This window comes from Rutilus rutilus (genome assembly GCF_951802725.1).
Source record: "Rutilus rutilus genome assembly, chromosome: 11".
NCBI lineage: Eukaryota > Metazoa > Chordata > Actinopteri > Cypriniformes > Leuciscidae > Rutilus > Rutilus rutilus.
In genome coordinates this window covers 30,127,534-30,142,933 of record NC_140216.1, presented here as the reverse complement: position 1 = coordinate 30,142,933, position 15,400 = coordinate 30,127,534, and the positions used below count along the sequence as shown (strand labels likewise).

General features: G+C 36.6%; 2 protein-coding genes across 5 annotated transcripts in view; one reads left to right on the top strand and one right to left on the bottom strand.

The window, feature by feature from the left end:
- The first annotated feature begins 1,177 nt into the window (after positions 1-1,177).
- On the top strand, positions 1,178-14,308 carry rcvrn3 (recoverin 3). Of its 2 annotated transcripts, none has more exons than XR_014629190.1 (5): positions 1,178-2,165; positions 3,969-4,356; positions 10,445-10,556; positions 11,524-13,604; positions 13,728-14,045. XR_014629190.1 is itself a non-coding variant. In XM_084423538.1 (5 exons), the coding sequence occupies exons 3-5, from the start codon at positions 3,976-3,978 to the stop codon at positions 11,604-11,606; spliced, it is 576 nt and encodes a 191-aa protein (XP_084279664.1). In that variant the 5' UTR covers positions 1,637-1,783; positions 2,064-2,165; positions 3,969-3,975; the 3' UTR covers positions 11,607-14,308. The 2 variants fall into 2 exon arrangements, 1 of the variants encoding a protein (XP_084279664.1); XM_084423538.1 differs by having other exon boundaries at positions 1,637-1,783; positions 2,064-2,165; positions 11,524-14,308.
- Positions 14,285-15,400, bottom strand: part of LOC311299735 (germ cell-specific gene 1-like protein) — a 6,704-nt gene continuing 5,588 nt past the window's right edge. For 2 of the 3 annotated variants that reach the window (XM_084423532.1, XM_084423534.1), the window contains one exon: positions 14,285-14,979. In XM_084423532.1, the coding sequence (XP_084279658.1) occupies positions 14,580-14,979 (400 nt within the window). In that variant the 3' untranslated portion in view covers positions 14,285-14,579. The remainder of the gene's footprint in view (positions 14,980-15,400) is intronic. The other variant, XM_084423533.1, reaches the window with a different exon arrangement.

The following is a 15,400-nucleotide window of genomic DNA, read 5'->3' as shown; positions in this document are numbered from 1 at the left end:
TTCTCGACACGAAAGACTTCCGCTTAGGATACACATGTGCATTCTCGCTCATAACTCCTCTGGAAGCTTCCTCACTCCTTGTTCATCGCCTCCTTGCGGTGCAATTAGAGAATTGAGACGTCCTCAATCGGTTTCCAGGTCATAGGATGGAGGACGGAGGAGCGAGGAAACGAGGAGGGATATTGAGAAGCACCCTGTGTATTCATTTGGATGTGTCGTGGTTATAAAGGGAAATGGTAATTTATACTTGAAAACAATTGGCTGAGAACCTTACATTGAACGAACCAATCAGAACGTGAAAGGAATTTCATTAACAAGTAACATTAACAAAGGTTAATAAATACTGTGACAAATGTATTGGTCATTGTTAGTCAATGTTAATGAATGCATTAACTAATGGAACCTTATTGTACAGTGCTACCATGGTAAGAAAAAATATCAAACATATGTTTTTTCCCCTTCTTTAATTTATGGATACTACAAACCAACAATTTTCAACTACTACAAGACTTTTCACAATTTAAGGCCTGGTTTCACAGACAGGGCTTAGAGTAAGCCAGGATTAGGCCTTGGTTCAAATAGGGCATTGAAGTAGCTTTTATAAACGTGCCTTAGAAAAAAAAAACATTACTGGTGTGCATCTTGAGACAAAACAATGGCACTGTTTTGGATAGAAAATGGATAGATTTAAACTGTATTTTATGTTAAGCAGCTACATTCATGTTCCCATTTCTTGAAAAAGAAACAAAAGTACACTGACTACAGATGGGCATATAGGCATTATAGCCACTATAGATTAGTCACAATAGATTGGGATTCCCTGTGTTAAATCTTGTGACGTGCTCACTGGGGAGCGTTTACATTAAATTGACATTATGTGGGTTTAATCAAGTATAGGAAGACGTAATTAACTGTATACCAGTCATTAAATGACCTGCCAGAAGCTTGGCATTCCTCTCCCTGTCACGTGTTGTTGTTCTTTCCCTCCTTAAACAACTCCTGTTTATTTCTCTCTTTATAGAGCAAATGTTGAGGGATTGTCTGGTATGGGGACATTATCCTAGGCAGGACGAGGTAGACTAGGGACAGTAAGCTGATCAGAACAAGACTGTCAGGATGTATTTATGACCCAGAGACAATCCAACGCTATAAAAGGAGCAACGATAAACTTAATGTTAGAGAAGGATACAGATTAAAAATAAGGACAGCTTGTACAGAATGTCACTATAGGCAACATTTAAATTGGAGCGATTTTGAAGCACTTTGGTTTTCTCTTTCTGTTTTAAAATACGTAAATCACCCTTTACGACTGCTATCATCCTTCCAATAAATAAATAAAAACCTCAATAAAAAGGCTTGCCTGGGGCTGTATTCAAGTGAGCAGATATTCAACATTCAAATTGAATGAATTAATTAATGAATTCAGGATAACTGTGACATTTTTTCCCAGTCATCTAAATGGCAAAAAGTTCCAGTTTACCTGAATTCACCCCTAAATAAATACATGTTTTTAATCATTAATAATCTAATAATGATGCATCGCATGAGAATTTCAAGTAAACCTTTTTGTTTTTTTTATAGCTGCATTAAAGGTAATTGTCTTTTTATAACTGCATTAACAGTTTTTATTTCAAAGGTCACTAAAGATGCTGTAAATCTGGGCAGCACACCAAGAGGGGAAGACCATCACCACTTAGTTTAATGAGATTTATGAAGATCTGAACGGAAATCCCTCTCTCTAGACACTGAACTCTATGCACCTCTTGAGGATAATACTGTGGAAGTACGTTTTGTATTTAAAGATGACAATCCATATTGTTAAAATAAAGCAACCAATACCAAAAATCTAAACATAAAACAAAATGTAAAAATCTTTTGTTGTGGCAAACAGTTCATCTCATCAAGGTGTAATTTATTTGAGCCATTTGTCAGAGCCTTTTAGCTGAAACAGTGAATACAATGAATATGGGGTTAAAAAGAACAGAACAGAAACTGTGCATTATGAAATGTAAATCTCTTTCCTTCTGAGCCTTGTGCAATCTTGTGTAATTGACTTAACCCAGTATGGAGAGGTAGCCACCTCCTTCAACACAGCCTCATTACTCTTCCACACTCCACCTTGATTACTTGCCCTGTGATTCTTCATCCTTGAACCACAACCACAGGTAAGCATGTTGTTTTCTATTTCATACACACATATATATTGATCTCTCATAGTACAATGATAATCAGATCTTGCATATTCTTTGCTGCAGAGTTGCACACACTGTAAAATCCAACAGTGATTCTAACTAACACTTTTCAGTTAACTTTACTTAATGTCTTAATTAAATCCAGTAATCTGTACTATTCACATACTAAGATTTGTTTACTATCAAAACCCAAGTTCAGATTAATTGATTAGTTTGAGTTTGTTTTTTGAGGTGGGGAAAATCTTCATTTATAGTATTGTAATTCTTTTCCCATTGATGCAGCGATTGCAACAAGAAATCAGTATTAAACACTTGTCAAAGCATCCCAGTCAGTGGTTTACTCCACAGAACTTCTTATATCCTCCTGAGTTCATTTTATTACAGTGATTTTGTATTTATTATTTCTTCATTTCTTTTAATGAGCTCTGTGCACAATAAATAAAGCTATGGACGGATCTTATATCAGGCTAAATCTGTAAAATAGTTTGGGCAAAAACGTATAGACTAAACTGTTTTTTGTTTACTGCAGTTCATAGGACACTTTCATAATGACTTGTAAGGCATAGCCACTGACTAAAAAATGTTGTGCACAAAAAAGTCAACCATAATTTGTATAAGTTACAATTTGTACATTTCTGCAGGCAAAAATAACCATGTATATGTATACGTAGATGCCACAGTCGACCGCTCCAGACACGCCATTTTGGAAAGGTCAGCGTTTCGCAGTGTTGGGAAGGTTACTATGGAAATGTAATAGGTTACAGATTACAATTTACCCTATTTAAAATGTAATAATAAGTAGAGTAACTATTTTAATATTAATAGGAAACCTTTTAATGTCGTATTAGCTGACACCTTCGTCTTGTATTGTGTTAGTTTAGCTAAATCATCTGCTGAAATCTATTGCAAATAGATGTTCACAGCCAACTTGCATAGAAACAGCCACTAATAAGGCTTCTACATCTTAAAGACATTTTCTAAATGTTTACTTAACACCTGACAGGAAGTGTCTAGAGACATATTGCAGATGAGCAAACACTCTAAAACTACATCTTGCAGATGTAAATGTAGACATCAAATAGACGTCTCCGTGATGTACGTAAGTGTGCTATCAGGGGTGAGGATTTGGGGAGAGAAACGAGAGATTCTTAGTGCAGTCCAGTGAATTATTCATGGGATATATTGTAATTTAAAATGGGAGAGCAGACCCCAAATGCGAAGTAGGTCGAATACAGCGGAATACAAAGGGAAATAGAGAAAATAACCGAGAGGAAAAGAATACAGCATCTGAAAAGAGCTCTTGTGATAGATATTCTTCTAATATAAAATACCAAGCGTTACATTATTCTCCTGATTTATGAAAATTGAACATGAAGAAAATTTTACAGCTCACTCAGCCAAACTGATAGATAAGGATTATTTGTAGCACAACCATATGATCTGAAATGATTTTTCAGTCTTTTTGAGTGAAACTTCCCCAAACCTCCCATTATCTAAAACGCAGTAGGCTCATTAGGAAAAAGGTGGATACTCAAGTGCAATAAACATGACTAGGTCAAGATATTAAAAACGCAGGGATTTGTCTACGGACTATCAATGGTTAAATCTTAAATCGCACACTATGGCCCTGTCCCAAATGGCACCCTAAACACTTAAGAATATGCACTTCCGTGACGTAACGCTGCTTTGACTGACCCTGAGTGACTAACATCCCATCCTTAAGGACACAATTACAAGCCTGTATTAGTGCATCAATTTCCTCTGTATTACTCAAAGGGAAGCCATGGGAAACGCACAGAGTGGAGGGATTCCCAGAGAGATCCTGGATGACCTCAAGCTGACCACCAGGTTCTCTGAAGCTGAGATCACCCAGTGGTACGATAACTTCCAGAAGCAGTGTCCTTCAGGTCGCATCACACTACAACAGTTTGAGGAGATCTACGGTAAATTCTTCCCCGACAGTGACGCCAAGGCCTATGCCCAACACGTTTTTCGGTCCTTTGATGCCAATGATGATGGAACATTAGACTTTCAGGAGTACGTTGTTGCTCTTCACATGACCTCTTCAGGCAAGTCCACCTCGAAGCTGGAGTGGGCTTTCTCACTGTTTGATGTGGACAAGAATGGTTACGTCACAAAACCTGAAGTGATTGAACTCAGCCAGGTAAGAAATTGAACAGATTTTACATAAATTGTACAAGAACAGCTGCTGAAGGAGCTGTGTTCTCCATCCTACTGGACAAACCTCTTTACCATATAAAATATTATGCTTTTCTATTTTCCTGCATCACCCAAACAAATGATTTCAAATAGGTTTCCCCCTGAACACTCCCTCCATCTGCCATTGGTAAGACAAACAGATAGTCTTCACAGAACAAAACGCCTCCAGATTTACTGTATGCATTGGGCTGATAATAAGAATAAATCAGTTGTATTTATTTCTCTATTAGCCATGCAGTTGATGCGTAAAAGTACCGTCAGAACAGAAATTTACGGAACAACTGTGGTTATAAATTGGGCTAAAATAAATGTCAGACTATTAATTAAATGAAGAGTGATGGCATTTTATGTAGAGATAATTAATGGGCCACTTAAAAATGCCAACACCCTTTGGCATACATAAAGATAAAACATTATTAATGTAAAATCTGTCCACAGTAAAGGTGAATTAAAATTTTACGTTTTTTATTTACCTATAAAGTTCCGTATTAATTACAAGGTACTGCTACTGACTTATAAAGCCCTAAACGGCTTAGCTCCAGTCTATTTAACGGATCTTCTATCGCCCTATAATCCATCGCGCACTTTAAGATCACTAAATTCAAGGCTTTTGGTCATACCTAGGATATCCAGATCCACCAAAGGAGGGAGAGCATTTTCACATTTAGCTCCAAAACTCTGGAATAGTCTTCCTGATAGTGTTCGTTGCTCAGACTCGCTCTCCCAGTTTAAAACTAGATTAAAGTCGCATCTCTTCAGCCAGGCATTCATATAATATTTTTAATCTTACAGTTCAAACTACAATCCGGCCTCTAGTTCATAAACGCCAGAGGAGAACTGGCCCCCGACTGAGCCTGGGTTCTCCCAAGGTTTTTTTTTTCTCCATTGGGTCACCTGATGGAGTTTTAGGACACCATTAGGTCACTTGATGGAGTTTTTCGGTTCCTTGCCACTGTTGCCTTTGGCTTGCTCAGTTGGGGATATTTTGGGGATATTTAATTTGATTTTATCAATCAATAAATTCCACTAGAAACAAACCTTGTTGTATTATTTTAATTTAATACTGTGAAGCTGCTTTGATACAATCTGTATTGTGAAAAGCGCTATACAAATATACTTGACTTGACTTGACCTGACTTATTGGCGAAATGCAGCCATTACCTTTAAAGTCGGGGCTGATTCGGTTTGGCTAACAATGTTTTTTTTATCGTTCATCATCATGGTTAATCTGTGTCGTGACTCGTGGTTATAGTTGTGTTGTGGACTTTGCTATTCTCAGAGAATTAGTATTAACATTAACTCTCTCAGACAGTAAAGGTGCAATCACAATTACCATTGCTCTGTGAAAGTTTGCGGGCGAAATAAGGCCATTTCTGAATTCATGTGATCGGGAGTTTCGATTGGCCGAAAAAAATCCTAACACAGATTTGGTCACACAAATTTTCCACGTTTACCAACAGAAAGTTGCTTGATTTGAAAGTGACTTCTGTGTGAGCTGTGATTCATATATTGCTACACTATTGACAATGAACAATTTACCTTTTTTGCCTGCAAAATTTCCCCAGTGTGACTGGTGGAGCTGGTAAGTTTGCCTGGTGGGGCGAAACCACACCTAAGGCATAAGGGATCACGGCTGAATGAATGCATCTCGGAGTCAGGGCGTTTTGACGTTTAAACCATAAAGAGCATTTAACATCAAAGCTGACCTAAGATCAGTGATTAGAAGCATGGAGTGACATCACCCTTAAGCCCAAGCTCTATAAGAACTCATTGCGGAGGGAGGCAGAAGGGTTCGGTGGTGGGTACTGTGTGAGAGATAAGCGCCTCAATGTGCAATCAGGATTTAAGACCATGGGCACAGGAGGATTCAATGACATGTCAACTCTTAAGCCTTCTTCTCAGAAATGGCCGATCAATTTCCCAGGGAGTAGTGTAGGGTTTTGGACAGAGATGTTGCAGATGAATCATCAGAATAAATGATATCCCTTATTGTTTTATCATCTTGAGACAGTCAACTTGTCACAGGTGAGGTGGTTAAGATCAAGCACACGATGAAGGAGATACAATAGGATACTTTAATTTACTTTAACAAACAACCACAAATCACTGATAACACTATATAATGCAAGACAACAAACAGGGAGAAACATAGGGCTTAAATACACAGAGAACAGATCAGGGAAACGAGACACAGCTGGGGCAAATGAACTCAATGACAGTAACCATAGTAACTAACAAGACACAGCTGAACCAAATGAACTAATGAAGGAGGAGTGGCTAGAAACTGAACAATGACCACAGAGGAAGTCCAAACACAAACACAAAAGTGACACAACTCTCATTCAAAAAGAAACGTCATCAAAGCAGGACTTATGTTGTGAATACTAAACATGCGTTATTGGGTTGTGGTTGTTGTACGTGAGTACTCGGGTGACAATAGAGTTTCCTTCAAATGCCTGTGCCATTAAACTGCAGTGTAAACCCGAATAAGTTGGCAAAACTAACAAAAAATTAGGTAATTGATGTAAGCAGAACTGGTGGATTTTTATTTTGAACACATACATTTTAATTGAACTTAACTTGCATTAAGATACATTAACTTGAAATATGTGAGTAAGCTAATTCATACATTTTGCATACAAGTTTCATACAAGTTAATAAAACTCAAACCAATGAAACAATTCCAATTACTTAAAATGTGTCAGTTTTGTGAACTCAAAAGAAAAAGAATGTCCTAAATGCTCATAAAAGTTAATTTGATTGAACTAATTAGTTTATTTTAAGTTTACCCTACTCAAACCAATTAATTATTTTGAGCATTAGGGTTTACAGTATGTTTAATTCAGATAAACTATAAATTGCCCAGCAAGATTCTTCAAACTGTAGTAGCTTTGCCATGACAGAAAATTTGTCATAAAAGAAGACACTCTTGTGATAACGCTGAGAATGTGACATATTTTTGTTGCGTTTTGAATCGTGTTAAACCCCTTATTTCGACTGGTTTATTGTGTTGAAACAGAATAAAAATTCTTTCGTCATTTACTCGCATGTCTGTAAATCAACCTGTATGACTTTCTTTCGTGGGACATACAAGGAGAAAGTTCACACTGCTTCACATTCAATAAAAATTAATGTCCGCACCAACGTAGCATAACATCCTGTGTATTGTAAGTGGGCTCTGCAGTTATGTTGTCTGCAGCTTTAAATGCTCAAACTCTCTTAAAGGGATAATTCACCCAAAATGTTTTATTCTGTTAGCATTTACTCAACCTCAAGTTGTTCCAAACCTGTATGAGTTGCTTTCTTCTGTTGAACACAAAAGAAGATATTTAGAAAATGTTGGTAACCAGACAGTTGACAAGTAGCCAATGACTTCCACAGTCATTTTCTTCCTATTATGGAAGTCAATATACCGTCAACTGTCTGGTTACCAACATTCTTCAAAATATATATTTTTTATGTTCAACAAAAGAAAGCAACTCATACAGGTTTGGAACAACTTGAGGATAAGTAAATACTTTTTTGGGTGAACCATCCCTCTTAAGTTGGATGGATTCTGATTGGTTGCTAATGTTTTTATCATTCACCATCAGGAACAAATCTTTCTGAAAGTGATTCCAATGATATCATTCCTATGTGTCCTTATCATTATAGTTGTGATGTGTTGTGGACTTTGCTATATTCTCAAATAATTAGAACGATTATTTAAACTTTATAGTTATTGTTCTTGGTGTGAGGCCTTACACACAATTGTAAGACTGGAAAAATTGGAAGAGTGGGCAACTCTTTGAGAGAACAAAGGAAATGAACATTTGAACTCACTCTTGTGCACCATTCAAGACGCAAGTCTCACCTCAGAATCATCCTAATCTATATCTCTTTCTCTCTTCCCCCATTCCTTCTCTCTCATGCTGAGATCACCAAAATTCACCCAAGAATCTATATGGTTTAATGTGAATAATTATCATACAGTATTACACGTTTGGTATCATTTGAAAAGTCTCAGTGCGACTGGTACAAAGGTCTCATTCCCACAGAAGTAAACCAAAAAGGTAATAAGGTGTGGAGAGTTTAGAGATATCTTCTTAACTGCTGTGGGTGTGCCCCCATGTAAATCAACCTCTGTCCCCAGTAAGTCTGGGACAGTGATTAGTGCAAATTCCCACTGTGAACTCTTTTTGAGAAGAGGTTTCTGCCTTGGTCTGAGTATTTAGGGAGATGCTGAAGAAGGCTTGTTTGCGACTTGTAGCTCAAATTAACCCGTGATGCTGAGAGTGGCCAAGACTCTCAGCATCATGTATTTTCTAATGTCGGGTTCGCATCTTTTCTCTTTATTCCAGAGCATTTGAATGTTTTCTATTTATTATCGTTGAACTGATTATGAAATTGGCATGATACATTTACCTGACATAATAAATTGTTACATTTGATTTTATTCCGACTGACTCGAAATTGTTTTCCCAAGTAGATTAAGCGGATTCGTATGTTACCGCAAGTTTTGCGTCAGATTAGTGACGACTAATATTCGGCACTAATTCAAGTGTACGTGTTTTGCAAAGACAAGAAGTGAATTTCCGTTTAGGGCAGTAAAAGTGCTGCTTGACCAACCTAAATCTGGGTGTGTCTTACCTCTGTTTTAATTCAATGTTACTTTAGATAAGTGTACATGGGAAACCACGCCATGGCCAATCCAAAGCTATTATAAGACAAGTAAAGTTATCTGTAGTGGCCATACCTCTACTGAAGTAAACGTTATAATTTCGTAATTTCAAGTGTATGCAATCACGGGGGCAAAGCATACTTGATTGTGTAAGCGTGAATGCGACCAATCTCAGGTATATAGCAATTACCTCTGTTTAGTAACCGAAGCTGGCGAGATTGTGAATGTGAGACCCACAATAAGCAAGGCGTCTGAGCGACATAGCTTCCTAATATGAACGGGTAAAATATAAGTAAAGAGTCAAATAGAACAATCAAATGTATTGCTTAACTATTATATAATTGACCAATAACTAATTGGCAATCTAATTTAAATTCAAGGTCGCGATAAAATGGAGTCAGACAAAAGCTTAAATGGAATTAAATTACTTTGCCACGCGGAAAGACAGTAACACGCAAAAACCTTCACCTGCCCTATACCGGAAACCCCCATTTGGACCGTTAGTTGGGTTTACACAATATTCCAAGTCTTCTAAAGTCATGCAATAGTTTTGTGTGGACAGACCAAAATTGAAATAGTTATTTGCTGAAAATTTTCTATTTCCTTTTTAGCATAACTCATGTTCTGGATATTGACTTTTTTTACGGTTTGAAAAGTTGCAGATTGATTCATTTAATTGCTAATTTTGTTTTTTTCATTTATAATACCTTTTCACGCTGTTCAGAGTCATGCAGATTTATATTTTGGGTTAGAAGAGCACTCCAAATCTTTATCTTGCCAAAGCTCTTAAGTAAGATTGGCACAGCTGGCACTATTTCATCTATCTGTATTGACCTATTGTTAGGTAACTTCAGTTATATTAGGGTGAATCAAACAAATCACCAAACAAGCAAGTTAAGCTCTAAAGAAGGAGTAAGACATATATAGCACTCAGGCCAAACAGATAGAGAGCGGAGGGAATGTGGGGAGAAATAAATTTAGCACATAGCCTAAACAAAATCCATTAAAACTGAGCTAAGCATGGATTACAGAACAAAATAACAGATTTAGAAATACGCCTTTGTGCGTCATAAGATGTTATCCAAAGAATAGGCCCATGTAATGGCCAACAACAACATCACCCAAAAAAAGAAAATACCTCTGAAGACTGAACAGAAAAAGTCATAGTAATTATTTATAAAAGGAATACTATTACTATTTTTACTATTGCTATTTTAGTGACCCTGACTATACTATTGCATTAAGTTGTATAGTGTTTTATGGGTCTTGACATTTTGCATGTTAATAAACTAATAAACTTTATTCTAATTCAGGATTCTGTTATTTAATTCAAGCCAGTAACTTGACCCAGCTCTCTCTGATTTCCCATCAGGCCCTTTTCCAACTCATACCCAAAGAGAAGCAGGCAAATCTTCCCAGTGATGAAAGCACGCCAGAGAAGAGAGCAGAGAAACTCTGGGCCATCTTTGACAAAAAGGACAATGGTAAGAAAACTAAAGATGGTCTGTTCTTAGTTGTTATCTATGAAAGCTTGTTACCGCCATGGAATAAAAAATAAAAAAGGTAATTGTGACTTTTTTTCTTTTTTTTTACAGTTTATCCCCTGGTTTCACTAAAATGCATTTTTGAGCTGTTTTAACTGAACGCAACTTGCACTGGTATATCTAAAAATATGTCAGTGCCATTGTTTTGTCACAAGACGCACATCAGTTGTGTTTTTTCTAAGTCACATTTATAAAAGCTACTTAGATGTCCTTATTAAACTAAGGCCTAATCCTGGCTTAATCTAAGCCCTGTCTGTGAAACCAGGCACACATGTCACAATTTGGACTTTATAACTAACAATTGCGAGTTTATATCTTACAATTCTCAGAGAAAAAAGTCAGAATTGCCAGACATAAATTCACAATTGCGAGAAAAAAGTCAGAATTGGGAGTTTATATCTCACAATTCTGAGAAAATTGCCAGAACTGTGAGATAGAAAAAAAAAGAAAGTCAGGATAACGAGCTTATTTTGTCACAATTACCTTTTTTAATCCTGAGGTCATATCTCATAATTCTTATTTTTTTCTCTGAATTAAATATTATATGATCAATAAGTTGACAACAAATGTTTTCACATTGCCAAAATAAGTAAAGCAACAGCAATTTCAACTTTTAAAAAAAAGTTATACAAGGTTCAACACATTTTTTTACAGGCAGTTTAATGCAATTTAAGTTGAAATGAATTAAACATCCAAGTTGATTGTACTTAAAAATTGAAGGCAGCAACTTTTTTTTTACAGTGAAGGCCTGAAGTCCGAATTGCGAGATATAGTCCAAATAAAATTGTAATTCAGAGAAAAAAGTCTGAATTGTGAGATATAAACGCACATCTGCAATACAAATATTTCAAACTTCCATAGATATGCAGACAATTTTTACATGGCAAATTCTCTTTCACACATGCAGAGCGAATCGCAGAGGGGGAGTTCATCCAAACCGTCCAAGACAGCGAGACTGCACTACGGCTCATTCAGTATGACCATAAATGATCCAATATAATCATGATCGTGCAAACGGCAGTTTTCTCATGCTTGATTTCATGTGCATTTGTTGTAGCCTACATTAAATGTGCTTATTAAAGATTCACCATCCTTAATTTGTCACCATTGTGTTCTGGTAGTTTTTTCTATTAGGCAATAGATATCTGTTTAAAAAAAATAATAGTGCATTCCATTTTGACCGTAATATCTAAGTTAAGGGTATACTGTATTTGATTTCTGTCATGCATTTGATGAATTAGTGTTTTGTAGGTACACCTCTTTGTTTAATCACATACTGTCACGAGTCTACACCTGTTCTAGTTAATCCCTGATTAGTTGATCTTCCTCTACCTGTGCCTGTTTAGTTCCCTCATTTACCCTGTGTATACTCCCTGTTCTGTTCAGTCCTCTGTTGGTTATCGTCTATGTGAAGTGTGTGTGTGTTGCAGTGGTGGACAAAGTACACAACTTCCTTACTTGAGTGAAAGTACAGATAAAAAGTGAACAGTTGGATCAACTTTAAAAAATTACTTCAATTGGTAACACCTAAAGAAATTAAGTTTTCTCAACTTAAATTATCACGTTTTTCACGATAAAACGTGATAATTTAAGTTGAGAAAACGTAATTTCTTTGGGTGTTACCAATTGAAGTAATTTTTTTAAGTTGATCCAACTGTTCCCTTTTTACAGTGATACTACTGGTCAAATATTACTCCGATACAAGTAAAAGTTGTAAAGACCGATTTTTACTTAAGTAAAAGTACAGAAGTATAGTTGTTTTTAAAAGTACTTAAGTATCAAAAGTAAAAAGTAAATGTCAATGCATTGTTTTATTATTGTTGCATTGTTGTATGCAATAGTACCTTATGCCTCTGAATCTATGCCTGCCTATACCCTCATATCAATATCACAGTTCCAGTATAGTGGGATTGAATGTGAGATTGAATAAGTGCACTCAATAACGTCCACAATGCGTTCGGACACCCAAATGGCTGTTCCCTCAAACAATGCCCTATTTAAAGTTTTTTGGTTTTCAGTATGAATATGTTTGCCTTACTGTTATCTATAAGCTAGTGCGCTCCAAAACAATGACAAAATTCGCATTTAGAAGACCAAACCCAACGTTGAAAATGTTTATTACGTCAAATCAACTTTATTTACCAACCAAAATCCAACGTCGGACAGACTGACGCCAATCTGACATCGGGTTCTGACGTCAACCCGACTTTCATTTCCAACCAAAATGCAACCCCTGCAACCAAAATCATCCCCTAACTGACGGTACTTCATTCTACTCAAGGACCTTGACAGAATTGTAGTGGAGTAAAAAGTACGATATTTGTCTTTCAAATGTAGTGAAGTTAAAGTAAAAAGTTTCCAGAAAAAAATAATACTCAAGTAAAGTACAGATACTCAAAAAGTGTACCTAGGTACAGTCCTCAAGTAAATGTACTTTGTTACTGTCCACCTGGTGTGTTGCTTCCCATTCGCCTTCACTGTAAAAAGTGAACAGTTGGATCAACTTAAAAAAATTACTTCAATTGGTAACACCTAAAGAAATTAAGTTTTCTCAACTTAAATTATATAATTTTGGTTGCAGTTGATCCAACTGTTCACTTTTTACAGTGTTGGATCTTTTGCTTATTAAACCTGTATTGGATTATATTCATCTTCCTCGTCTGGCTGCCAGCAACCCCGCGTAACACACACCTTATACAGTAATTCTAATAGACTTTTTTAGATTGTAGTGTGGATGGTTCATGTTCAGTTGCTGTTGTTTAGTGTCCAGTGGGGTATCAAAATGTGTTGGGATTGAAACCGATGTGAAATTGTTGAAGTTGTTTAATTATTCTCTCACATTAAGATATGGTGTCATTGCTTTTTATTTTTATTTCATCCAAACAAGCTTTACATGGTTTATTTTTGCACTATATTACACTGTAATATTATTATTGCATTACAGTGGTGTAAAGACGACATACCACAAGTATTCTCTTTTTTAAGACGGCTAACAACGTCTTTGGCCAGGGTTGGATCTTTTTTTAAATGACAACAAATCGTTAGCCTCATAGCATAATTGCCTAAGTAATATATATTTTTTTTAAACGACTTAGGCAATTATGCTATGAGGCTAACGAAATGCAATTGTGTGTCTGCTTTTACCATAATATGCATGCTGTAACCTAACCATTGAGACAATTTTCTTTTAAGAAAAGCATTTCTCCTCTCTTGTCCTCTGTGATTTTGATTTTCTTTCGTAGCATTTCTCATTCTCTCCATCTCTCATTTAAACTCTGTCTCTGACTGGGGAGATTATTCACATAATCTTCTGTCCAGCTTTTGAAAGCATCTGTCTAAAGCTGCTGGTATTCCTCTGTTTGTTGTAATCTGTCCATCACTCCATCTTGTTGTATATTCACTATCAGATTATGTGATATTGTGCTTTGTAAAAAAAAAAAAAAAAAAAAATTGAAGTGAAGAATGGTTGTTTGATTGCCAAAAGATAGAGAGCCAGATGTAATCCGAATGGGCCTCCCAGGCATAATTGAAAGCACAAATGTTCTTAGAATTCCTGAAGCTAAAACTCTCGATCTGAATCAGTGAGTGAAGAAAGATTTTTGGAGCGAAGAGGACAAGAGGACATTTAACACGGGGTCCCACTCTTGTGTGCAATTGTAAGGACTTAAATGACATTTAATGCTTAAACAGTCCAAAAAGAATAAAAGGATAAGAACCTCCACTTGTGTTTATTCGGAATATGCTGATTACGTGAACACAGGAATATTTTAATAGCTGCAATACATGTAAACGTTTTTTTCAGAATAAAGGCTTAACCAAAGTATGGAACTTAATACGAAAATGATATGCATGTAAACTTGGTCACTGATGCTGCCAATGATGAAGGACTTCCTGCAGTTTAGTTGGGCGTTCTTCTGTGTGAATGTCCCTTAAATCAGAGCCAGACCTTATTATCATGTCTCCTCAGCACATTTCATCATTCCCTTCCCCCTCTAATGCATCTTCCATCTCATCCATTTCTCTCTCGCAGTCCTCGCACCCCTCTCTCCCGCACCCCCTCACCAGTACCAGTCCGTGAGGACTTTTCACCCCCACCATACCCCCAACAGACCCTTCCTCCCTGGGGGTCCACACAGTGTCGATAAACGCACTCTTCTGGCTTTGCTGAACCAGTTGGCTGACCGAGTAGAGGCTCCCACCGCCGGTCGTGATGACCTCATCATAGGGCGGCGCGTGGCTGGCGGCACGGGCCTCCTCCAGACGGATCCGGGCACGGTGCTTCATCTCGATCAGGGTCTTGGTGTAAGAGTTCAGGGTGAATACGGCTGCTGCCATGCAACAGCTGAAGGAGATCCACGCCATGCTGTGGAGGAGCACCAATGGAGATTTAAGTGTGAAATTAGGAGTCAAATTTTTATTTATTTTTTAATGATGGTTTGCAACTTAAAGTTCAAAAGTTTGGTAAGATTTTATTTTATATTTTTGAAAGAAGTCTCTTATGCTCGCCTCGGTTGCATTTATTTGATCAAAAATACAGTAAAAGCAGTAATATTGTGAAATATTATTACAATTTAAAATAATTGTGTTCTCTTTTAATATATTTTAAAAATTTAATTTATTTCTTGGATGGAAAAGCTGAATTTTCAGCATCATTACTCCAGTCTACAGTGTCATATTTCCTTCAGAAATATTTTAATATACTGATTTGGTGCTCATGTAACATTTCTTATTATTATCTATGTTGAAAACAGTTGTGTTGCTTAAATTTAAGGAAACTGTGATGC

Coding starts and splice junctions, on each gene's coding strand:
- rcvrn3 (XM_084423538.1), top strand. CDS start 3,976: ATGGGAAACGCACAGAGTGGAGGGATTCCCAGAGAGATCCTGGATGAC. Junction 4,357..10,444: donor AAGTGATTGAACTCAGCCAG/GTAAGAAATTGA, acceptor ATTTCCCATCAG/GCCCTTTTCCAACTCATACC. Junction 10,557..11,523: donor CTTTGACAAAAAGGACAATG/GTAAGAAAACTA, acceptor TCACACATGCAG/AGCGAATCGCAGAGGGGGAG.